Here is a 24,440-nt window from a genome sequence, read left to right as displayed (position 1 = left end):
CACTTGTGACTTATATACCGCTTTACAGTGCTTGACAGCCCTCTCTAAGCGGTTTTACAGAGTCAGCCTCTTGCCCCCAACAATCTGGGTCCTCATTTTACCCACCTCGGAAGGATGGAAGGCTGAGTCAACCTTGAGCCTGGTGAGATTTGAACTGCCGAACTGCAGTCAGTGGGCAGTCAGCAGAATTGGCCTGCAGTACTGCATTCTAACCACTGCGTCACCGCGGCTCAGATTTATGACTGTTTTTCACACTTACAAACATTGCAGTGATCCAAATTCAGACGCTTGGCAACTGACTCATATTTGTGACGGTTTTTAACATCCCGGGGTCATGTGATCGCCTTTTGCAACCTTCTGATGAGCAAAGTCAATAAGGATGCCAGATTCACTTAACAACCGTGTTACTAACTTAATAACTGCGCTGGTTCAATTAACAACTGTGGCAAGAAAGGTGGTAAAATATGGCAAAATTCCAACTGTCTTGTTTTAGCAATGTAAATTTGGGCTTCAGTTGTGGTCGTAGATCGAGGACTGTCTATATAGCCATATGGAGAATTTACCTGACCTTTTAAAGTCCTCCTGAAATGCAAGACCTACTGCACATGCTGAACAAAGGATTTGACACCCCACAAATTAACTACTTGATACTTATTCAAGGAACTTTTTAAAAAAAACATTTTTTAAATGGTACATTTCAATTCGATGGACTAAGAAAACACACATATTGGATAAAACTTTTGCTGCTATATGCTGGGTCAGAGTTTAACCATCTGTCTCACATGTGTTTTGAATAAATTTAACACGCAAAGGCAGGCTCCAGAAAACTGCATATAGAACTTCACGTTTTCTCCCCCAGCAGTATCAAGAATTCTGGCTTTCTTATTAAAAGTTGTTCTGCATTATGGCATAAGTGACATTTTGGCATAAGTGTTTCAATGGTCATCAGAGATTTTTAAAAGGCAGATTAATTACCAAAGGAGCAAGAGAAAACAAATGGCTTTAAAAGAAAAACAGCAGATGCATTCAGCTGTGCAGTAAGTCCACATTGGTTTGGTCAAGAGGAAAAGTTGGTATGAAGGTATAGTTTGTGCGCTTATAGGACACAACGAGCTGCAGAAGTCCATATATCCTCAACCTTAATTCAATGTCTTAATCTTTCTCCAGATGACGGGTTAGCGTCTATTACTTTTTTTTTTTTTTTAATTTGATTTATATGCCGCCCTTCTCCGGAGACTCAGGGCGGCTTACAATGCGTTAAGCAATAGCCTTCATTCTTTTGTATATTTTATACAAAGTCAGCTTATTGCCCCCACAAACTGGGTCCTCCTTTCACCTACCTTAGAAAGGATGGAAGGCTGAGTCAACCTTGAGCCTTGGAGAGATTCGAACCAGCAGAAATTGCAGGCAGCTGTATTAATAACAGGGTGCACTAAACCACTGTACTATCAAGGCTCACTGTACTATCAACTTTTGATCTTGAGTCCCAGTTTTATTACGATGATGTAGGGTGTTGTTTTTTAACCTGATTATATTTGTTTATTTTCAATCCCAATTATAAACTAGGGTTTGTGGGACGGTGACTTGTAAGCCCCGTAAGCAAGCAAGCAAATTCATAAATAAAGGAACTGCTGCCTAGATAGGAGGCCATATTGAGGTTCATCTGCAGAATGCCATAAAATATTTGACACTATTATTCTGGAACGACTAAGATAAAAAGCCCATAAAAGGAGAGAAACCAAGGAAAATCTCAAAACATTAATTAGAAATTTCAAAACATTTGTTGTTGCTGTTGTTGTTGTTTCTTTATGGTTGTTTTCCAAGCTCAAATGATCAGTCACCAAAAGAATCAGAGATGTTAAAAACCGGAACGATAGTAGTAGCAATAGTGTTATTTCTATGTGCCCAAAATACTGCATCTTACCCAGGCTGTCTTTTACAATCTCATGAAATGAAAAAATAGTGGATTTAGATTAAAATAAAAAAATAAAATAAAATTGGCAACCAAGAGGAATCTTTAAAGTGACAACTATGGATAAGTCGAAAAGAAAAAAAGAAAAAAAAGAAAAGAGAAATGGGTAACGGTATTAAATATGAATTTGACACGATAGGTATTTTTATCTGATTATCCTACAAATCTTCTCTAGGAAATTCTAATGGAGAAACACATCAGGATCAAAGAAAAGGGTACATGTTACAATACTGTACTTTTTAAGGACACATCATTTCTTATTTGACAGGTTTGGTTTGACTACAGACACTCCCTCTTTCCCCTCCCACATATTTTATTGTTTTTATATGAAATTTGGGAAGACGAGGGTGTCAACATCAGCCATGCTCTGCTAATTTTTTCCAAGCACGTATTTAACCAGGAACCCCTCAATAGTTAGTCGTGTAAGTGGGCTTTCGCTACAGCACCAACAAGAGACCTCTACCACAGTATAAAGTAGGCCAAGAGTTAAAAATACTGGCCTATAAATATGGAAATAGCTCATTCATGTCACTTGTTAACATCAAGTAGAAGACAATAGTGAAGCAGTAACTTCCGGAGCTGTCAGCAGATTGAAATCACTACTACACAGGCTGATTATGGCTGCACCTTTTCCTTCATCATGCTATGTAGGAGCACTAAACACTCACCTACCCACTAAATACTAAGGCCAAGAACTGATGCTCAACAGGATCTCACGTTTATTATTGAGAAGTGATTAATGGTGAAATAAAGGCATCACCCATTCCTCATTGGCTTAACAAGAAAACTGAAGAAACATTCACTACACAGTTTACAATATTTTTTTTTCTTCCAAAATTAATTTTCCTGTAAACAAACAAGTTTTTACCACTGTTCTCAGCCTTCAAATCAAATCAAGCCAGACTTAATCTGTAATCCATATAATGCACAAGAACAGAACATTTCTTAGGACTCTTCGTATTTCGCTTTTGAGAGAGAGAGAGAAAAAAATGAACCACCCCCTCAGACATGACCTCGTAGACAAATCCCATTCAAATCTTCTAGGCATTAAAAAAAAAAAAACCTCAGAATTCTTCATAAAATTCCTGTTCCAGTCCATGGAAAAAAAACCCAAAAACGTTACTCATTCCACTTTCCATGGTGGATGTCCAAAAGAAAGTCACAACTCGGTGTTCCAAGTGCAAATATCAAAAAAAAAATCAGGAGGAAGAGGGGTTCAGAAGGCCAGGAAACCAGGTAAGCGGCAGATTTAAAAATTAGAGGAGAAAATAGGGCATATGCCACTTGCGGATTTTAAAATCCGATAACATAGTAAAAAGACAAACAAAAAAGAAACAAAAACCCCAAAGCGTATGGTCTGAAATTACAACCAAAGCCAAAAGAAAGGGGGACAGTTTTCACTTCTACTCTACCTAGAAGGGGTTTTTTGTTTTTGTTTTCCTATGTCTCTTGTGAAATTTCAGTATATTTTTTTTTTCAAACTGTACGTTTATAAGAGTTTGTATGGAGTCAATGAAATAAGTCCTAATTCTTTCTGGTGTAGTCTTTCTTCCTTTTGAAAGATATCCGAGATGCACCATCTCTGTTGCAGTCTCTGTGAAAGGGCCCAGCGGTTTATTTGACACGGCCTTGACGTTCCTATAGGAAAGAGAACAGAAGAAAACAGATTTTTAGTGGAAAGCAGTATTGAAATGGATTACAATGCCACAAGATTTAAGAGACAACTTTCCATATTCTTAACCTGCCATGCTAGTAAAATACCTGCTTTTTGCCAATGTTCACACCTAAAACATACAGCCTCTGAAACAAAGTGTGTTACTGAAAAGGTCTACGGAGATTCTCAGTCATACAGGTCATAATTGTCCCAAAGGAGCTTTTTTCAAGAGGCAATTGGACTTTCTGGCTTTTCTTTGAAGACGTTTCGCTTCTCATCCAAGAAGCTTCTTCAGAGCTGAAGAGGAGAAGTGAAATGTCTTCAAAGAAAAACCAGGAAGTCCAATTGCCTCTTGAAAATAGCATCTCTGGGTTACTAAAAAAAGCCTTTCATTTATACCTTCTCCCAGCATATTCCAATTCTTTGAAATCTCACGCAAATTAATGTGTTTTGCATACCTAAACCATACACTAATCTTTGCACAGTCATAAGAGTAAAAACTGCTGTACAAACTAGTACATTGCCCCATGATTTTGTTCACAATTACAAATGCCATTTTATAATGTGGAAAAGATAAATAAACGTCTGTTGTATTACTCACTATCTACATTCCAAGTTATAATATACATAGGCAAGTGATAACTTTTTCATCTTTGGGGAAGATACTTTTGTTCAAATCATCACACTGGTAAGATTCCCCCTAAAAGAAGTTATTTCAGGGGAAGAAACTGTTGCTCTAAAAGCAGCCTGTAAATTTATCTGGTTCCTCTGAAATTTCCTTTTCTTACCAAATTACCATATTTTTCAGACTATAAGATGCTCCAAAGTATAAGACGCACCTAGCTTTTGGGGAGGAAAACAAGGGGGAAAAAATTTGCCCCTGCCTCCCAGCAATTTACCTCCTTGCAGCAAATAGCAAACAGCCTGGTCAGCTTCAGCACAGCCTGATTTAGCACAAGCAGCTGACTGGCGGTTGGATCGGCCTCCTGGAATACCACTTATCAGCTGTTCCAGGATGTGGGAATCGCCTATCACCACACATCCCGTTTTCGGCCTCCACGCACCCAATTTTGGTCTCGGGCATCCCATTTTTGACCCGTTACAGGCAGTGGGGATTGCTGCCACCACCACCTAGCCCCATCTGGAACGGGCCAAAAACGGGTCGCACAGAGGCCGAAAATGGGGCGCACGAAGGTTGCGACAGGTGGTGGCGATCCCTGCAGCCTGGAACAGCTGATAGGCGGTATTCCGGGAATCCAATCCAATCGCCAATCAGCTGCTTGTGCTAAATTAGGCTGTGCTGAAGCTGACTAGGCTGTTTGCTGCAAGGAGGTAAATTGCTGGGAAGCAGAGTCCAAAGGATGGGGCCGGCGAGTGGGCGGGGCTTCGGCAACATTCAGTGTATAAGACGCACAGACATTTCAACCCACTTTTGGGGGGGGCAGTGCATCACATACACGAAAAATACGGTATATTGGCATCTTATGCAAATTTCTCTCTAGAAATTTTAACTTCATAACTCTTGAGATTCTGTAGGCAGCCTTGGACAAAACAAATTTTAGCCTCTGCCACAGAATGGTACGGGGAAGAATAATTTGTTTGAGAAGTGATGGAACAGAAAACTTTCTAGTACAGTACAAAGGCAGCAACTATAATCATATTATTTGGCGATGTTAACTCTGAAAAAGGCCTTAAATCAATACTAGGGGTGTCAAACTCAATTTTATTGAGGGCCGCATCAGGGCTGTGGTTGACCTCAGGGGGGTTGGCAATTGGGTGGGCGTGACCAGCTTGACGCCACTCCCCAAACTGCTGGCATGTATCCTCTTTGCATTGGGTAGACCGGGCCAAAGCGACGTGGGCTGGCCCCTGCATTTTTCAGGATGGCCCATGGGCCAGATCCAACTACATCATGGGCCGGATCCGGCCCCCGGGCCTTGTGTTTGACGCCCCTGATCTATACAATCTACTGCATCAGATACTTCTGTTCCATTCTTGCGTATACTGTGGCAAATAACGAAAGACAGCAAGATCAGCTTCTGTTGACTTATGTCTGAGAGAGGAAGCCATGTAAATGCAGTCTAAAAGATCAAGGCTAGTGACACTTGCTAACAAATACAAGCAAATCTAGTAGCTATTCAAGCATGACCAATCCCTTCTAATTTATTCAGAACACCATGTCAGTTGGTTATCACACACTGGTATCAAGGCTGGGATGAAAGCAATGCAAATACTCTTCTTACATACAGCTGAAAGGACAAAGATAAGATTCAATGTATAGAAGTTTCATTGAACATAGTATCACCTGTTGACAAAGCTTATCTACTGATCTGCTTGGTTGACAGTTTCAGAGAAAGTATTTTAGCATAAAATACTGGAGATGTCCGGGCCCTGTGAACTAAACCCAAGAGATACAAAGTTGCGTCTTCTCTGCTGTGTTTTACCTGACTTCCAGCTCCTGCCATGCCCCGTCTCACTCCATGAGTCTTGCTTCTCCGCTGCCCCACCCCTCCCCACCTGCCACCCCCCCTCGCTGGCCGAGATCGGCAAGCCAGATTCTGGGAGCTGAATGCAGTCACCACCCAGGAGGAAAAGAACGTCAGAAATGGGTTCTCTCACAGCGCCTCCTCTCTCTCTTCTTCTCCCGAGTGGCAGCGGTGTGTCTGTCTCACCAAATCTGACCTGTTGATCTTGGGTGGCAACGGTTCTGACCCGATCCTCGCCAGCAATGCTGCGGGCAAGAACCAGCCACGCCGATCCCACTTCATGGCTCTGCAGACAGCCCGCACCGACCACTGCTCGGAGCTCCGGTGCCAGTACCCCCCCCCCAGTCCCAGATCAACAGAGCTAGGGCTGGCAAGAGTTTTTTTGTGGCCGCCACGAAGAGAAGGGGTGTGTGAGCTAGGATTTGCGGGAGCGACCTCCGTGAAGCCGTTCCGCATGGATGGCAGGTGCGTGTGGGGCATGTTCCCCCTCTTCGCCCCCTCCCACGCCTCACCACCTCATGCTGTTTGCACGGGAAGTAACGAAAAAGCTGCCACGATTGCTGGAGGCAATGGGCTGAGCAACACTGGCAAAGCAGCTGGTCGTTACTCCGCGACCGAGGTTTAGGGATAAGACCCCCGATAATAAGGCCATATTTCAGGGGTCAAAAGAAAATAAGCCCCGGGTCTTATTTTCTTTGAAACACGGTAGAACTTCTGAATGTCTCAAATATAATATGTTCTTGCCTCTCCCTTATCAAAATAGGGTTTTAAGATCTGTTTAGACTAGGGACGTCCAACCTTGGCAACTTTAAGATCTGTGGACTTCAACTCCCAGAATTCTCCAGCTAGCATAGGGAAGTTGAAGTCCACGGGTCTTAAAGTTGCCAAGGCTAGATCTGGTTTAGATCCTGATCTACCTTTCTTAGGGTCAAGCCAACTCTCTCCTAGATGTTTTCCCCTTTTCTGTCCCCATTCCCCCATTATCCCTCTTTGGTACTGTACATCCTTTTTGACTAAAAGCCTACGAATAGGGATTGCCTTTCATTATTTCATAAATTGCCCTAGGTATCTTTTAAACAGGGACGACTTTATTTAGAGTATTTATATCCTGTACTTCAATCAGAAAGGTTCCAATGCAGCTTATAAACCAATAAAACTAGAAATTCCAACCAGCAAGTTTAAAGTCTGAAATGACGCAACAGATAAATTAATAAAGGAATACTAAAATGACGTTTAGTGCAAGGGTCTTAAGTCTGCCAGAGTTCATAGGAATGGCTGAGGGAGGAAATAAAATCCAATTTACAAAAATAGATAAGCACTTTACTTGTTGAAGCAGGATTCTTTGAATGCAGTTAAATAAATTGCTATCGATGCTCTAACTATGTCTTGTTTCTTATTATGTGATGAAGCATTTATTTCACAAGGCATTATCTGCTTTTCCATGTCTTATTAATATTGTTTGGAGTTTTATGTATTACAGTTTTAAACATCAATTTATTCCAGGTAAGCCATACTGTACTGAAAAGTGTGAAGGAAAAGCCATACATATAAAATTAATCCTCACAGTAAAGTACTATTTTCTGTTTTTCTTTAAAAAAAGGACAACTTGGAGTAATGCTTGCAATGCTTCCTTGTTCTAATCCAGCCTTTCTCAACTGGGATTTTGTGAGAGATTGTGATTAAAATCAAACCAAATCAAATCAAAGTATTCTAAATTTTGTGCACTGCACAATACTACAAACCATGATACAACTGCCTGCCTGCCACGGTGCTGCTGTTGTAAAACACATTTCAATTTTTATGCAGGGATTCTCTGAGACTTGAAAATTATTGCAAGATTCCTTCAGGGTTAAAAGTTGCTCTATATCTATTCTATTCTATTCTGATCCTTGAGGATCACTGAAAGTGGGCACTTCGACCAGTGCAAAATAGGGTTTAATCTTATTCCATACTTTTGTCTAACTAGTAGAGAGGGTGATGGCCATAACATTTTTTTTTACATAATCTACTTATATTACAATGTTTTATTCCAATTTAAGTTTTTGCATTCTGAAAAGAATTCAACAATACTCCTAGTTCATGTATTGCAGTTCTGGTCACCTGGGGATAAGCTCTTGCTTCTGAGAAATATTTACCAGTCACCACTTAATGCAAGATTACTGGAAAACACACAGAGGAAAAGTAAAATGCCATAAAATACAACGCTAGTGACATAACTTTATGCAGCATTGTGAAAGAAAGCACACGGCTTTCCAACTTTTATAATAACCAGAATTTTGACTTACATATGAAATGAGTCAGCATACAGCTTATGGCAAGAAAGGTCAATAATCAGATGAGACATTACCCCAACAATCGATTTTTATACACTAACGTGAAATTTGAGAGGAAGTCTTGTATTTAATACAAAATGTCCCCCCTTATTTTATTCAACCTTGTTTTGATACAAAAGCATAAGTGCAACAACTCGATGAAATATTACGTTATCAGGAGAAGACTGTTCTTGATAGCTATTGTACAAATTCAATTATATAATTTAAATGTGTTGCAAGTCACAGTACAGTACAGCAGTGGTTCCCAACCTTTCTGGCACCATGGATCGGTTTCGGAAGAAAAACTGTCTTCCTGGGGAAAGGGGTGGTTTCGTGTGCAATCTAGATCAGGGGTGTCCAACTCAATTTCATTGAAGGCCGCATCAGGGTTGTGTTTGACCTCAAGGGGGGCGTGGCCACCTTGACATCACTCGTGCCGGGGGCGCCTATGGAGGCCAGAGCCCTCTGCCAGCATAAACAGGCTCCTGAGCTCCGTTTTCACTGGCACAAGCATCGCGGGCCAGTCCTTCGCTGTTTCCAGGGCGGCCCCGCAGGCGAGATCTAAGTACCCCACTGGCCTTGAGTTTGACACCCGATCTAGATCCTATGCATGCGCAGATGAAAGTTTGCTTGCTTGCTCGCCTGTTTGTGCAGCCCAGTTCCTAACAGGTCACAGACCAGTACTGGACCAGTACTAGTCCACAGCAGGGTTGGGGATCCCTGCATTATAGCATTGTTCTGTTATTTGCAAAAACTTAATCTACATATAAAGTACATCTAAGATTGGGGCATGAAAACTTTTTAGGTTTACAGATTCATATCTACATTCTCTCTCTCCACTTCTGATTATGCACTCATTTTGTCATAAATCCCAGAATGGAACAAACTAAAGCTAAGCAGGGAAATACTGTAAACCAACTGACTGTAAATTACCGTATCTGATGAAACTGCTTCTGTTTCCACAAGACAGGCCTTCATGTTTTCTCCAAAACACCCAATTTCAGATGTACTATAAGCCTGCAATATCATCTAAGGTAGGTAGAGTGTCTGTGGAAAATAAGGGAATATCTACCCACTTGTACCAAAGAAAAGTGCCTTCCGCTTTTCCAATGTCTGTATGAACACAATTCAAAGATAATTTAGACGTTCTCCCAGGCTTTTGGTGAGAGAGAATTAAACCCTTCATTTTATTGTATCTGGTCTGTTACACTTGTCATCTTTTAGTATTATTTTTTATGTTTTGATTGTAATTTGATTGTTGTGAGCGTCGTGTGTCCCCCCCCAACATTGAGTCTGGTGTCATACAACTTGAATTAAAAATTTAAGTTTTCTGCACCATACCTATTTATTTGTTTTCTATTCAAGGTTGACTTATCCTTCCATCCTTCCGAGGTGGATAAAATGAGGACCCAGATTGTTGGGGGCAAAAGGCTGACTCTGTAAACCGCTTAGAGGGCTGTAAAGCACCGTGAAGTGGTATATAAGTCTAAGTGCCATTGCTATGCTCTAGTTTTTTGCCCATTAGACAGTCTAGGCAGAATGATATCTAGAAACACACAGAGGCTTCCAGGTGAGCACACAGAAATATTTTTTTTCTTGTTAAGAACATTTATATATTGTTCCAATCACATGACTTTTCTATGTACCCTTAGATGCCTACAAGTACATCCCAAAACAAACAAGCTTATTTCAGTCAAAGAACAGCTACAAGTTGAAAGCTCAAAGGCATTTTGCCTCATGGCTCTCCTCCTTACTGGTAGTCCTTACGGCAGTTTGGTTAGTGACTGTTTGGAGTTACATGGCACTAAAAAAAAAAAGACTTATGATCGTTTTCCATATTTACGATCATTGCAGCATTCCATGTCCTATGATCAAATTCCATGTGATCAAATTCAGATGCTTGGCAATTGATTCATATTTATGATAGCTGCAGTGTCACAGGGTCATGTGACCACCTTTTGCAAACTTCTGATGAACAAAGTAAACGCGGAGGCCTGATTCATTTAACAACTGTGTTACTCATTTAACAACTGCAGTGATTCACTTAACAAATGGGGCAAGAAAGGTCATAAAATGGGGCAAAACTCAATTAACGTCTCACTTAGCATCAGAATTTTGGACTCAATTGTGGCCGTAAATCGAGGATTACCTGTATCCAATTACTTCAATCTATGTAGTAAAAGCTGTTACTATATAGGCTGTTAAAAATCTTAGCCCTAGTGAATAAGTACAAGTTTCTATTAAAAAATGAAATTAAAATATCATGAAAAAGCTGATGAACATTCTTTTCATGTCAACCATATTAAACTACTCCAAAAGGAAAGGATAAAGGCTTCCTGTTCTTCATTCTTAGCCTGGCAATTATTGTTGACTTCAGTTAATCTGATTTGCATTACCTAAGTGTGTTTGTCCAGAAAGGCAAATGAAAAGCAGACTGCAATCATCAGGCAAATTCTTAAAGCTCACACATGTGCTTTGTTGATGCAGTTCTGAATATTAGGAAAATATAGGCATTACAGCCCTACATAAGATATTCCATCTATAATTGATGAGTTGGGAATAAATTAGTAGCCATCCTAACACTAGCAGAAGTGCTGGTATACATTAGATTAGACAATTTATTTTTGCTATTAAGCAACATAAAATATTTTATACAGAAGTGTTTATAATACTGTAATGCAAATAGAAAAATTACTTTAATTAGAAGTTGGAGAATATGTAGCATATACTGGAATAAAATTATTCAATCGGTGTTTTCATTTTAAGGCTGCAGTTCTGGGCTCTAACATCTTATCAATAAGATGCTACAGTTTCAGGATATTGTTATACATCCAGAGAAAATTGGAAATACAGTTTCTGCAGTATCACAATGTTACAATTTATACAGGAAGAGTTACACAGTAATAAGTAATTATCAAATCAATAATACAGTGTAACCCTTTAAAAAAAAAGATGTACTAGTAATTGAATTGAAAAACTGAAGCTTCAAATATATCCTCTCTTAACATTATTCTGCAAACGGTGAGAACAATCAGTCTTATTGAAGTCTTAGAAACAGCATCTTATAAGCATGAATATAGAAATAGCATGAAGACTTTCCCTAAGATAGAAGAATTGTATGATGCAGAAACTGGTTCTTGATAAACATTGCTACAGAACGGAGACATTAATAAAAGCTTCTGTCCAGCAAATCTGAAAGCCAACTCCTACTAGGCTTGGATTTTTATGGGTATGTGCCATCCAAAACTGGCATGCTGAAGATTGAATACAAATCCTGTCATTTTAAGGTACCGTGAGAAACAATTCATTCTACAAGGGAGTGCTGAAGCAGCTATGTTGGCTTAGTCACATTGTTTAGAAAAAGCCATAGGATACAAACACTTTGTTTTTAAGGATTCTCAATTCCAATTAGAAAGAGCAGCTCCTGGACCTTTTCAGTTTTAACCTTTAAATATCAAATCATTTAATCAAATACTTTTAAGATTAAAAAATACTTTGGGGGGGGGGGAGGGAACTGCCTTTACATTAGTGTTGACTCCCAGACAGGTCCCTGCAATTCTCTTGGCAAGATTTTTGAAGTGGTTTGCCAATGTCTCCTTCTTAGGGCTAAGAACGGGAGACTGGCTCAAGATCACCTGTCTGGCTTAGTGCCTAAGGTAGGACTAGAATTCACTGTCTCCTGCCTGGTTGCTCACCTGGTGCCTTATTATTTATTTATTTATTTAATTAATTAATTTTTAAACCGCCCTTCTCCCGAAGGACTCAGGGCAGTGAACAGCCATATTAAAACAACATATACCCACAAAATTTAAAAACAGTTTAAAATATATTAAAAATTTGGCCCTTATATTAAAAACTACAAACACCCAATTAAAATTCATTTTCTAAGCCAGCCTAGCCTGTTGGAACAAAAGAGTCTTAAGGGCACGGCGAAAGGTACATAGGTCAGGCCTTCACTACTATAAAAAACTCGCTGCCTATTAAAAATAAAGGTAATCAAATACATCCAAGTAATATATTTCTGCTGGCCTACTATTTTTCATGACTGTATTTTCTTTACTACTTTGAATCTCTATGATGAATTTTAACATTAATTTTGCTTTTTTTCCCCAGATGCTTTGTTGACATGGTTAGCCTAAAAATACTATACCTGTAGGTTTTCACATTTCTGAGTCCTACAAATTATAATTTTTCATTTAGAGACAATGATTATCTACATTAATCTTTCCCGCAGCCACCCTGTAACTACGATGCGACAGCGTAAATCCTAACCATGTAAGAAAACATATATTTCAGCATAAATATCAAGAGCAGCAAAAAAGGAGCATACCTATGATTTTTCAAAACATACTGTCATACTAGATAAATCAGTATCTAAGTCAATGGCTTAGATACTAAGAACTACACAGCTCATTCCAAATGATCAAGATACAAGGTTTTATTGTACAACAGTCTCGTGTTAAAGGACATATTTTGTTTTTAAAAAAGAAAAAACACCCTTTTTAAGTAAGTTAGGAGGGCCACTAATAACTAGAGCAGTGGTTCTCAACCTTTTCTTCACCACGGACACCCTTTAAATACCTTTTGTGGCCACAGACCAAGACTTAACTCAAAATTTAAATCCTAATATTTCTTCAAGCCTTTGTGCCCTACCCCTTGTGACAACACTGCAGCCCCCCAGGGATGAGAACCACTGAATTAGAATATACATTTAGCAGTTTTTAAGGTACTTCGGTGGTATACTGATTACCAATTCCTCATCAGTTAGCGCCTCAAGGAAAAACAAAACAAAACTGCAGAATACAAAGCTGATCTTATTCCTTGAGTTAAAAAACCGTGTCACCATAAATAAGAGGAATCATGCCAAAGATATTGATTGAAAAGCATTTCCACCCATAATTCAGTTTACTTAATTCAGTTCACAAACAAAACCATAAGCACTATTATCCAGAGCATCTCCTGGGGAATGGGAAAAAGTCTACTCGCTGCCACTACATGCTTAAATGTCATGCTCTTCTATACTACACAAATTTTGTACACTAACCACAATTTGGCTAGAGCAGATTCTAGTTTAAATACCATTGCCACAAGTTATATACTTAATGATAACCTCTGCAAATCTACTTGGGTATTGATCTTACTCGATCTTATACAGTAACATCCAGCCTCCCCTTTATTTCTCTTCCCTGGCTGCTCAACCAGTTACCTTTTTCACATTTTCCTCCTCTTCCTGGCGTTTCTCATAGTGTGAGAAGTCATCAAAGATGGAAGTGGTGTGCTTGTAGGTAGCAATGATTTTCAGCACCTGTTTGGCCTTTTCCAGAGGCACCTCCTGAGTGTCCCTGGAGTTGGTCACTGGTTTATTCTCATTGTTCTCTAGGCGAATGTGCCGCAGTTGGCTGTTGGGAACGTCCTTCACAAAAATCCACCTGACATCAAATCGCCCCTTCCATTTGTCCTGGGACCACACGCCAGCGCACGTATTGTAGTCCACAGCAGATTTCATTTCTGCCACTCCACAGAAATGACCACTGCCGTTGACACTGAACAGTAAGTAAACGGGACCTTTTCCATTCATGGAACGATAAGCAGCATCCAGTCTCTTATTACCATGCTCTGTACTGCACCAGATGTTATATTTAATGGAACGATGGATATCGTCTTCAGAATAACTCTTGATAATGAAGACCCTCCCATGTTTTGGGTTCCAGTCAAAATCCTTTGGGTTATAGTTGTTGATAGATCTCAACTTCTCCAAGACAGGGTGGGGCTCCAAAGGTGCAGACCCAGAGGTGGTTTGAGACTGTCCTACTGCATTGCCATCAACTCCATTTTGGCCAAATCCATTTCCACGGTTACGAGGTGCGACCCAACGGGCAGGCTGAGCTGCCTGCTGCTGAACTGGCAACTGAGTTGGCTGAGGTGGTGCAGGTGGCAGAGGTTGTGGCTGTTGTCCTGCTGAAGGCTGCATTGCTGGTGGACTATTATTCATCTGTTGACCCATTGGTTGGGGAGATATTTGGGTTGGTGGCTGACCAATATTCTGAACTAAAACCTGGGAAGGGTTCTTTGCCACTGGTCCTTTATTATCCCAAGTTCCAATGTCCATATTGTGTTTAATGGGGGGCGGTGGAAGACTTGAGCCTGCAATCCCATTCTTGGTCTTCAGCTTGGGCTGTTGTTTTGCAGGTTTGCTTGCAATATCAGCCCAGGATGTTGGTTTGGGAGGAGCAATAGTAGCTGGGGGCAAGCTATTAGAAGTTCCAATATTACTGGCAATAGACCCACTGCCAACGGCAGAGCCAACAACTTTTGGGACATTGCTTGCTACATCAGTGCTGCCTAGTTTCAAGGCTGCCATTCCTTGGTCTATGGTGTTCATGCCAGGTGCCTTATTCAAGGTGTCATTAGCAAATGCTGACTGTCCATCGATCATAGCTCCACCCAATGAACTTGGTGCATAAGCATAGTTGCTACTGTATCCTGAACTTTGAGTTGATTGCCCCTGAGAACTGTTATTACCCCAAGCAGAGAAGTCAATTCCACTTGGAAAAAAGTTAAAGCCATGCTGTCCCAGAAATGGTGTGCTGCCAAGGGCCCCTGGCTGTCCAAACATGGCATCTGGGAGAAAATGAGGCTCTCCATTGCTTAGCTGTCCATAAGAAGTCAAATAGGGCATAGGTGGATCACCCCCAGTAGACCAAGCAGCTTCACCCAAGGAGTAGGAAAATCCAATGGATGGGCTGTAGTAATTCGGCATGTAGGAGTCTGACATTGCAGTATATGCGTTGTTCTGGAAGAAAAAAACAAGAACTAAAGAGTTAGACTGAACAATACATATAATAGCATGAAAACTAGATCAAATCCATGTGTAGATCATTCTTTCCACGTTATCCTTTCAAGCTGAAATTATTCTTTATAATGCGGAAAAGCAAGATACTGATTTCAGAGCATCAGAGAAAATGAAGCCATCCTATATCTTATCCAAACCTCAAAAAGAAATTCACTCTTGCTACAAAACACCATCTAATGTGTTTGGGGGTTGTACTTTTTAATCTATGTAGCACTTTACTGAAATATAGGTGGAGGATGAAACACATAGAAAGATCAATTACAAGTAATGCTAGCTTGCTTCCTTTTCAAAAAACAGCTATTGAAATTTAAATTATTTGCAAGTGGACCAAAATAATTTAAATAGTTTATTTAAATGGTTTATAGAGAAAGGAATTCCACACATTTCCTTAAAATAACAATAGTAATGTAAATTAAAACATCACCTAAATGAAATCTTGGACTATGCTTTACAAACCAATGAGCACACCAAAAGAACATATAGAAAGAATTGTTCACCTATCATATTTCAATACCAAATTTCTTAGCAATAAAATTTTATACCTTCTCAACCAAACCATTGAAAATATCTCGTGTGTGTTTTGAATGGAATTAATTGGCACCAAAGGGAAGACACTCACTAACTATAGGAAGCTATCATTTCATTCTGCAATTCAACTACTAAAACCTTTAAATTTCTCATGTTAGCTCAGAATTCAAAATACAAAAAAAATAAAATAAAAAATCAGTGGCAAGTCTTCAGTATCAACAGCTTCAGATAACAGTATAAGGAAATCTTCTGTTTACAGTATTCAAGTGTAGGTATAAATAGCATTATATTGTAAATAAATATAAGACTTAAGCACTAGAAACAAACCAAACGAATGTAGAATTAGGATCATATTGATTTCTTCATCTTGAGATGCTTAAAGGAATTATACTCTCCTTTAAGGGAACATTTCGATCTAATTTAACAAAGTCTACAGTAGTGGCCAAAATTGTGGAAACCTTTTGGGAAAAGTGTATTTTCTAAAACTAGCTAACACCACCACTTTTTGGGGAAGTAGTACCATAAAATTATATATCAATGGAAAGATAATTTAATCAAGAATGTAATGCAATAACTTTTAGGAAGGATTTGCTATTGGAATAGCAGTTACACTATAAAGGAGAAAAGTGAAACAAATAAAAAAAAAAGATATACAAAAATTATCACTATAGAAAAAACGAAAAAGTATCAGATCAGTTAATATTTAGTTGGGTAACCTTTAGCATGAATTACGGCCTTACAATGTCTTCCCATGGAGTGAACCAAGCCTTTTAGTTCTGCAGCTGTTATCATGTGAAACCAAGATTGAATGATGGCTTCTATTAACTGGGTTTTATTGCTGGGTGGCTTCTGACTAACAAGTTTCTTTAGCTGGCTCCATAGATTTTCAATTGGGTTACGGTCTGGGCTATTCCCAGGCCATTCCAGCAGTGGAATATGATTATCTTGAAACTCCAAAAGACAAGTGGTGTTATTAGCCATCAAGTCTCAAAAATACACTTTTCCCAAAAGGTTTCCACAATTTTGGCCACTATTGTACGCTAATCAGCAACTGCCTAACAATTGCTCTAAAATATGCCTAGGAGTAACAACGCTGAGATTTGACCCACCTTCATTCAACCGAATATTTAACAATGATAACAGCAACAGAGAAATATAATTCCATAATTATATTTGCTACATGACCATTAATTGAACCCCAAACATCAGATGGCTGAACATAACTCATGTTTAATGTTAGGCTAAGGTTTTAATTTGTTAACATTTACAAATAACTCTGCATCTGAAGTGCACTTTAAAAACAAAATAATTTCCTAAAGGTCCAATTGCTTTAATAACATAAAGAGATTAAACAAGTCTATCAGATTTTTAAAGGTGTGATTAAACAGAGGGGTGAGACTGAGTATGGTACTGTACTCACACAAAAAATGTTCTAAATATTCATTGAAATTTCTTGGAAATGGATTTTGTCATTAGCTGCACAGATTAAGGATATATCCTGTTGCAGCAAGTGTATGATAAGCAACATGTCTACAACATCCCCCTGCTCACCATTTAAAGGACTTCTTAGAATGACTCAGTGTCTCATAAAGCTTTCTGATGATTGAATGACAAAGCTCAAATGCATGAGTATTTTATCAAAATTAGATTAGCATTGCAGAATATTCTTGCCTATTACTTAACCGATATTCCAATTTACAACAGGAAATTAAAAGGTTAATAAGGTTGCATCCTTTCCTAATAACAACAACTTGCAGAGATAGTGCTCTGCTGTCACTGCTAGGAACAAACTATGATGAAACAGCAACAAAATAACTTACAAATTAATGGTTAGTCAACATGTACATGTATCTAGTTCCGTGTGTGTGTGTGTGTGTGTGTTTTGTATGTGTGTACATACAATGACTAAGTCAAGCTACCTTAGGACCTATCCTTTAAATAGAGCTTATTCTATGTAAACTTAAACTTGGGCAGGTTTGTATTTACAGGTCTGTTCTTGTTTTTTAGATATTTGGAAGGAGGGAAGTCATTCCCATCAACAAGGATATAATTACAAGAGAACAATTGCAAGTTCAACTCATGTGCACATTTTTATAATTGACAAATAGCCAAGAAACTGGGCAATGAAAATATTTGTGCCCTGAAACAGAAATGACAATGTACTACAATTTACTGGATCTTGGAAGAGTTCAGAAATAACTAATCATAAATTATGCAGCTTCCAGAATTAATAAGTTACAGCAATCCACTGTGTGGGAATTTCTAAAAAAAGGTCAATTAGTTCCCTACCCTGACACTTCTTGGTAACTTTCCATATCACGTTTATGGATCCATTCCTCATAGAAGGCCTATTCATTGAAGATTAAGTGAAAACCCGCATTAGATGCCTTAAGTATGTTCACAATACTATATTTTTTTTCACAGTGTAGATCCTGTTGTCAACTTAGCTGATACTTGGAGAAACTAGAACAGAAATGATCAGCAGTGGACAGAAACTAGTTATAGTCAGCTATATAAATCATAGTTCACCACAGCTCAATGGCCCCCAACCTTTTGGGTACCAGGGGCTGGTTCTGAAAGAGGTTTTTTTCCCCAGATCGGTGCCGGTCCACATACCAGGGGTTGGGGACCCCTGCCCTAGTTACCTCTTAAACTGAAACTTTAAGTTTTCTGTGAAATTCCCAGATCAAAAGATTGCTACTATTTCTCAGTTTAAAGTTGATACTGATCCTTTGTGATTGTGTAACTTGAAAATTCATCTACAATTTTGTAGTTTACCTTCCTTTCAAGACCTGTCAGAAACCGTACAAAGATATTACAGTATATGCTTAGGTGCAGACCAAAGAACACTTTATAGCAGCATTCTGTTGCCTTCCAGCTATATTCAAACTACAAATCCAATTCTCCAATTCTTGGCTGTGAGCAATTATTGCTGTGCAATATTAGCACGTGACAATGTCACTGGGTACTAGAATCCAGCATCATGCAAAAGACGCTCTTCCAAATGATGAAATTCTTCCCGCCCCCCAAATCCCTGCAAAAATTTGCACATAGGAAAATATCTGTGACTTTTAGCAAACAAAGGAAATGAATTTAGAGCTTACCAACTAGAAGACTGAATCTAACTATACATCGAAATGCTTCTCAACATTTAAGCTGCTAAAAGGCTGTTTAGAACAATGACAGGTAGATAAAAAGGACATTTATTTTGATTAAGTCTTGACTACTGAAGACAAAGGTATTTCCATAAAATTTTCTTGGCAACCACACAGGAAAAAAATGTCATTATGATTTTGGGGGATATTTTTTCTACTTCCCAGTTTAGTTTACAGGTTATATTTCCTAGCTCTTCTACTTGAACACTATCAAGACTCATCCCTATTTAGCTTTTGGGAATCAGCCAAGACCAGCCATGTAAGAGGACACATTCTACATATAGTTTACCAGCTCTCAACTTCTGTGAAAAGTTAGGCCTTACTCAATGTATGGTCTCAATAGAAGTGGGTTAAGATCCAAAAGCTAATTAAGGTAAAGTACTTAATTTCAATCATAATCCACAATTCATTTCTATAAATTAACAGTGTTTATTGCATTACAAGGTAAATTATGAGCTGCCTAGAGATGCCTTTAGAAGCGATGGGCACCATATAAGTTTAATAAATAAATAAACATACGTGGAATAGAGTTGGTCAGCTTATTTTAAATATACTTACTCAGAAATTCAGACAATTCTGTAGAAAATTATTCCTTAATGTATTAAAGTCAGTCCCACTGAAGAGGCTTAAAAGATTTATAGTGTAAGACACTGCTATAAGCGGCTAGCAAGCATTAACAGCTAATTAGTGAATGAGCTGAGTATAAGTGATCAAAGCAGAGAAATAAGCTGAATTCTAGATGGCATGAGAAAAAGGGATTGAATAAAAGCAAAGAGCATCATGAAACAAATAAGTACATTTTCTAGCACTCACCGGTCTGGCCTGAGGACTCAAGTAAGGTTCAATATCATCATCATTTAAGCTGTCTTTCTGATGCACTGATCCATTTTGCACTAAAAACAAAGGTTTTAACAAAGTTACTCAATTCTGATATTACTGTTCAATAATTTAAGACATATGGAATTGAAGAACCTTTTGTCAGAAACTGAATATGTTTTAAGATTAATTATTAGTGCTCAAGGATAAGAGAATACATTCACTTCTCATAGTATCCATCTGTTTCATTAGGGATTAGAGGTAGGTAGGGAGGTTAAATTAAGTCCTGCAAATATATAGTCTTTGTAAATAGTTCCAATGTATTTTACTAAAAACTACAGTAAACCTGGGAATTGGGTGGGGTATAAATTTCATAAGTAAAACCATCATGTAATGCGACTACCCCCCATGAGGATCTGAGACTTGAAGGGAAGCTTTAGCTGACTACCATATGCAGTTGGGGGGGATAGAACCTATCATCCAATATACAGTGGGCTGCCATGCAGAAGGCAATGTCAACACCTTTCTGCTGCACCAAGAGTCAGGATTATCACTAATTGGGTGGAAATGACAGAAAAATCAATCAACCATGTTCACGTCAGACATGGCTTAAGTATGAGCATAACATAATATACTATCAAAAACCAGATTATAGTTTAACTATGACCTGAAAATTCTTCTATTTATGGCACAGAAGCTTCCTAAGAATAAGAGGTTTGGGGTTTTTTTTCCAACAACAGAGCAATATTCCTAAGAGGAACTTATTTTTGTTGCTAAATTATGTCTTTTAATAGAATTTGTTAGTTAAAAAAAAAGTGCTACCAGATTCGTCACTCCCCCCCCCAAGAATAGTATTACTGCAAATGCAGCCCTAGACAAAGGGTCAGACTGAATGACCTCCAAGTTCCCTTCGTTTGGATTTTAAACTTTTTAATTCCTAATAGAGCTTACAAGCACTTCCCTTTCCGACAATCTACTGTCACATTCACAGGCATTTCAAGAAAAAGAGAAAGCAAGCCTGCATGGCTTTCAAGGAGTTTTAATTTTGCCTCTGGAAGCCATAAATTGGGCCCTTGAGGCAGCTGACTATGCGCACTACTCTCACTTCAGCCTTCAAAGGCTACATTTAAAGCTATGCCTACTCATTAAAACAAGGAAGGAAAGTTAACTAATCTTATCTTTCATATTTACTTTTTTTTTATCTATTGATATCTGATCAGGCCATTCTCTCCCCTCCCCCTCCCTTTTTGGGTTGAATGCTGCAGATCCAGCTACCTAGGTGCAATAATTTTTTTAAAAGAAAAACGTGAGTTTTTTTTTTTAAATCAAAAGCCAGTTGTTGCTTTTAAAAAAGTCTGCCTGGAAGCGGCCCTCCCCTTTTCGTGGGGCGCTTTTCACACCAAACCATTCCTTACCACCCTTCTGCCAATAATGGGTGGGTGGCCGAATTGGGAGAGAATATATAAAGAGGAAGAAAGAGAGAGAGGGTGGGGGGAAGAAATTCATCTCCCAGAATCCAGCCACCGAACCGTTTTTGTTTTTTTTTTAATAATGAATTGTTTTCACCCGGGGCTTTTTAATTCTGACTCAACTTTTTATTTTTATTTTTACAGTAATCTAACAATCCTCTCCCTTTACCCAGCCCGATAAAAGGACCTTATTCACGGGCTGCTTTGCCTTTTACGGAGGAGACGTTTTTTTTAAAAAAAAAAAACACTTATCCTGGCCTGTTTTCAGAGTCGCAACCTTCTCTGCAGGGTAGTGCAAGAGGCTGGAAGCCTCCGATCCCACATCTTTTGCCGGGGGGGCTTTTTTTAGGGTTAAAACTTTCCCCCACACACACACACTCCGGCTTCCTTCCTCCCCTTAAGAGAGGCGAGGGAGCCGGCCCCACGCATGGCAGAGACAAGGGACACCGCCATAAGCTGAAACTCGAAGTCGTCGCCCTCCTCCTCCTTCCGAGGCCCCCTCAGAAACCGCCTCCCCCCCCCCCACTCCCCACCGCGGCTGCGGGTTCCTCACCTTTGGTGCCTTGTCCCTTCGGTCTCTGGAGCGGAGACGACGCGGCGGCGGCGGCCAGAGCGAGGCAGGCAGGCAGGCAAGAAAAAGAAAGAAAGGGGAAGAGGGAGAAAAGCCATAAGTCATGCGGCGGCAAAGAACAGGCCCGGCCGGGCAAAGGAGGGACGGGAGAAAAGAAGCCGAGCCCCAACCTAGGCCGAGCTCCGACCTGCCGGCGGGAGACGGAGAGGAGGAAGGCCGGGCCCGGCGGGGGTTCCTTCGCCGAGGGGAGGGACGCGAGGGAAGTGGAGGCGCGAGCCCTTCTCCGTCCGTTTGGCCGCCCACCCACCCCCTTTCCCCCGGCCTAGGCCTGAAGCCGGGGCCTTTCCCAGCGTGGCGCCCCTCACGCCTGGGGCGCCGCTCTCTCTCTTTCTCTCTCTCACCGCCGGGCCTCCCTTCCGCGGCTTACCTGCTCCAAGAGGCTGCTGGCCGACATGGCTCTCCGTTCAGCGGCGGGGTTCCGAGGCGAGCTGCGCGGCGAGGCGAGGCGAGGGGCGGGGGTGGCGGCAACCGCGGCGGCTTTGTCCGGGGAAGGAGAAGGAGGAGAAGGAGGAGCAGCAGACACACCGCGCGGATCGCTCTCGGCTTCCTGGCGGACTCTGACTGGCTCGCCCCGCCCCGCGGCTCCGCCCGCCCGCCCGCTCGCCTCGCGCTGCGTCGGCGCTCTAGCCGCTCGACGGCTGCCCACAGCCCGCGCTCTATGGTGCTCGCCCGCCCGCCAGCCAGATCGCGCGCGCGATCAGCCGAGGAGGGAGGGGGGCGAATGGGGGGGGGGGCTCGGCTCGGCTCGGCTCGGCTCACCAAGCGACGGTCACGCGGCCGAAAGCCGAGGCGAGAGGCGCGCGCGCTCTAAGGGAGCAGGCGCGAAGCCAGGCGGAAAAATTGGGGGGGGGGGTGTAGGGGTGGGGAGAGGAAGGAAAGAGAAGGAGGCGGTGGCGGCAGCCGCGAGCAGCATTGGTGGGAGAAAAGCACGACGGGTAAAATGGCTGATGGCGCCTGTGGGGTCGTTGCAAACTAAGGGTGTCGGCAGCGCCCCCTTTGGGGAAGCTTGGAAAGGCAGGCAAGGAAATGCCCTGGAGAAAGGAAGTTGGGAACGGTGCGAGCGAGAAGTTGAGTTTTGACGTTCGTGGCAAGCTCGGAGTGTAAATTGCAGCTTTACTCCTTCCTCTTTGGCTGACTTCACCGTCTGGGCTACAGTCTTGGATTTCTCCCGTGACCCCAGATCCAGGTATAAACCAGGAAGAAACTGATTAAACCAGGAAGAAACTAGCTTGCCTATTTAGCTTTCTATATCTGCCAAAGTTGGCTGATGATTAGTTATGTATAATATCCTAAGCCGTGATGGGCTTGTTTTGGTTTGGTTTGTCATGTTAAGGGAATACAGTCACCGTGATTTGTAAAATATCATGTTCTGTGGTCTCCTGCTTGAACAGGGTTGGACTAGAAGGCCTCCAAAGTCCCTTTTAATTGTTATTTCCTTTTATTTTCTCACAGTGTGCTTGTGACTGATGGCAGACTTGAATCTGGGTCTCTCTGATCCGACACACCTTCATTACAAATCACACTGGCTCTTGTGTGCTTTAGGTATGTGATCCTTTTGAGTGTGTAAAGCTGGTACGTGAAAACCTGGACCTATTGAGCCAAATAAGACACAGAGTACTTATTAAACCATGTTAGCTTACATGTCGTGCTGTGCTATGAACACTATATTGAAAATTTATACTTAAATAATCTAAGTTGTTTTGAGTCACTACAAATGGATGGTTTTTAGTAAACAAAACTTTGTTGAGAAAAAAAGGCATTATTGTTTAGTGACCTTTAATTTGCATTGAAATGTGCTGCTGAGTTTACAGTTTAGAGCAGACACTTTTTATTAACTCTGATAACTAAAGAAGAATTATGGACCCGTTTTGGACAAGTGAACAGTTCTGGGTTCTCAAAGATAGTATGCAAATTTCTGCCATTTTTCATCTGCACAAGGACTGTGACCAGATCAGTGGTGGGTTGCTCCCAGTTCTGTCCAGTTCTTGTGAACCGGTAGTAAAAGCGGCGGGAAGCTCCGCCCAACCCCCGAATGTCATAATTGATGACTTGCGCAGAGACGCAAGTGCACGCGCACTCCCGTTGCGAACCGGTGGTAAAGGTCCGTATACTGTGCTTAACCATATTTTAATTATGCTTTGTTAAATAACCCACATTTGGCAGAATTCATGCTTTGTACTAAAGCAAAAGAGACCAAATTGAGCTTCAACACAATGGGTTGAAGATCTCGGACACTAAATCCTTCTCCCACTAAATCTGTCCCTTTCCCTCCCCCCCCTTTTTTTGGGGGGGCGGGGGCTTTTTGGCTTTTGATGGCGAAGACTGAAGCTGCAATACACTGCATCACTTTCTTTAGCTTTAGAAAGTAAATGTGCGAAAGGGGCACATTCACTTCGCACAAGAAAGGGAACACAGATGGTGTAGAACAGTATTTTTGTTTTGGGAACTTCAAGACATGTGGCCTTTCAACTCCTAGAATTCCCCAGACAGGAACAAACACTGCTGTGGACAAGCCAGTGACCATTTCAACATATGGTAGGAGTTCCCCTTTGGTTTTCTTGTGT

General features: G+C 40.7%; 1 protein-coding gene and 1 long non-coding RNA gene across 3 annotated transcripts; one reads left to right on the top strand and one right to left on the bottom strand.

The window, feature by feature from the left end:
* Window positions 1–2,668: 2,668 nt before the first annotated feature.
* Window positions 2,669–22,822, bottom strand: YTHDF2 (YTH N6-methyladenosine RNA binding protein F2). 2 transcript variants are annotated; one of them, XM_034413632.3, is made up of 5 exons: window positions 22,244–22,822; window positions 21,799–21,823; window positions 19,774–19,853; window positions 13,631–15,217; window positions 2,669–3,610 (listed from the first exon to the last, which is right to left on the bottom strand). In XM_034413632.3, the coding sequence occupies exons 1-5, from the start codon at window positions 22,268–22,270 to the stop codon at window positions 3,587–3,589; spliced, it is 1,743 nt and encodes a 580-aa protein (XP_034269523.1). In that variant the 5' UTR covers window positions 22,271–22,822; the 3' UTR covers window positions 2,669–3,586. The 2 variants fall into 2 exon arrangements, with proteins under 2 accessions (XP_034269523.1, XP_087732255.1); XM_087876129.1 differs by lacking the exon at window positions 2,669–3,610 and having other exon boundaries at window positions 13,619–15,217; window positions 22,244–22,806.
* On the top strand, window positions 22,572–23,565 carry LOC117663451 (uncharacterized). Its single transcript, XR_004590702.3, has 2 exons — window positions 22,572–23,062; window positions 23,329–23,565. It is a non-coding gene; the product is annotated as an uncharacterized LOC117663451 (long non-coding RNA).
* The last annotated feature ends 875 nt before the right edge of the window (window positions 23,566–24,440 follow it).

The sequence above is a fragment of the Pantherophis guttatus genome, chromosome 10 (genome assembly GCF_059756535.1).
Source record: "Pantherophis guttatus breed Tessera chromosome 10, ASM5975653v1, whole genome shotgun sequence".
In the NCBI taxonomy this organism is placed as follows: domain Eukaryota; kingdom Metazoa; phylum Chordata; class Lepidosauria; order Squamata; family Colubridae; genus Pantherophis; species Pantherophis guttatus.
Note: the sequence above shows the minus strand (reverse complement) of the source record. Positions and strands in the feature narration are given on the sequence as shown.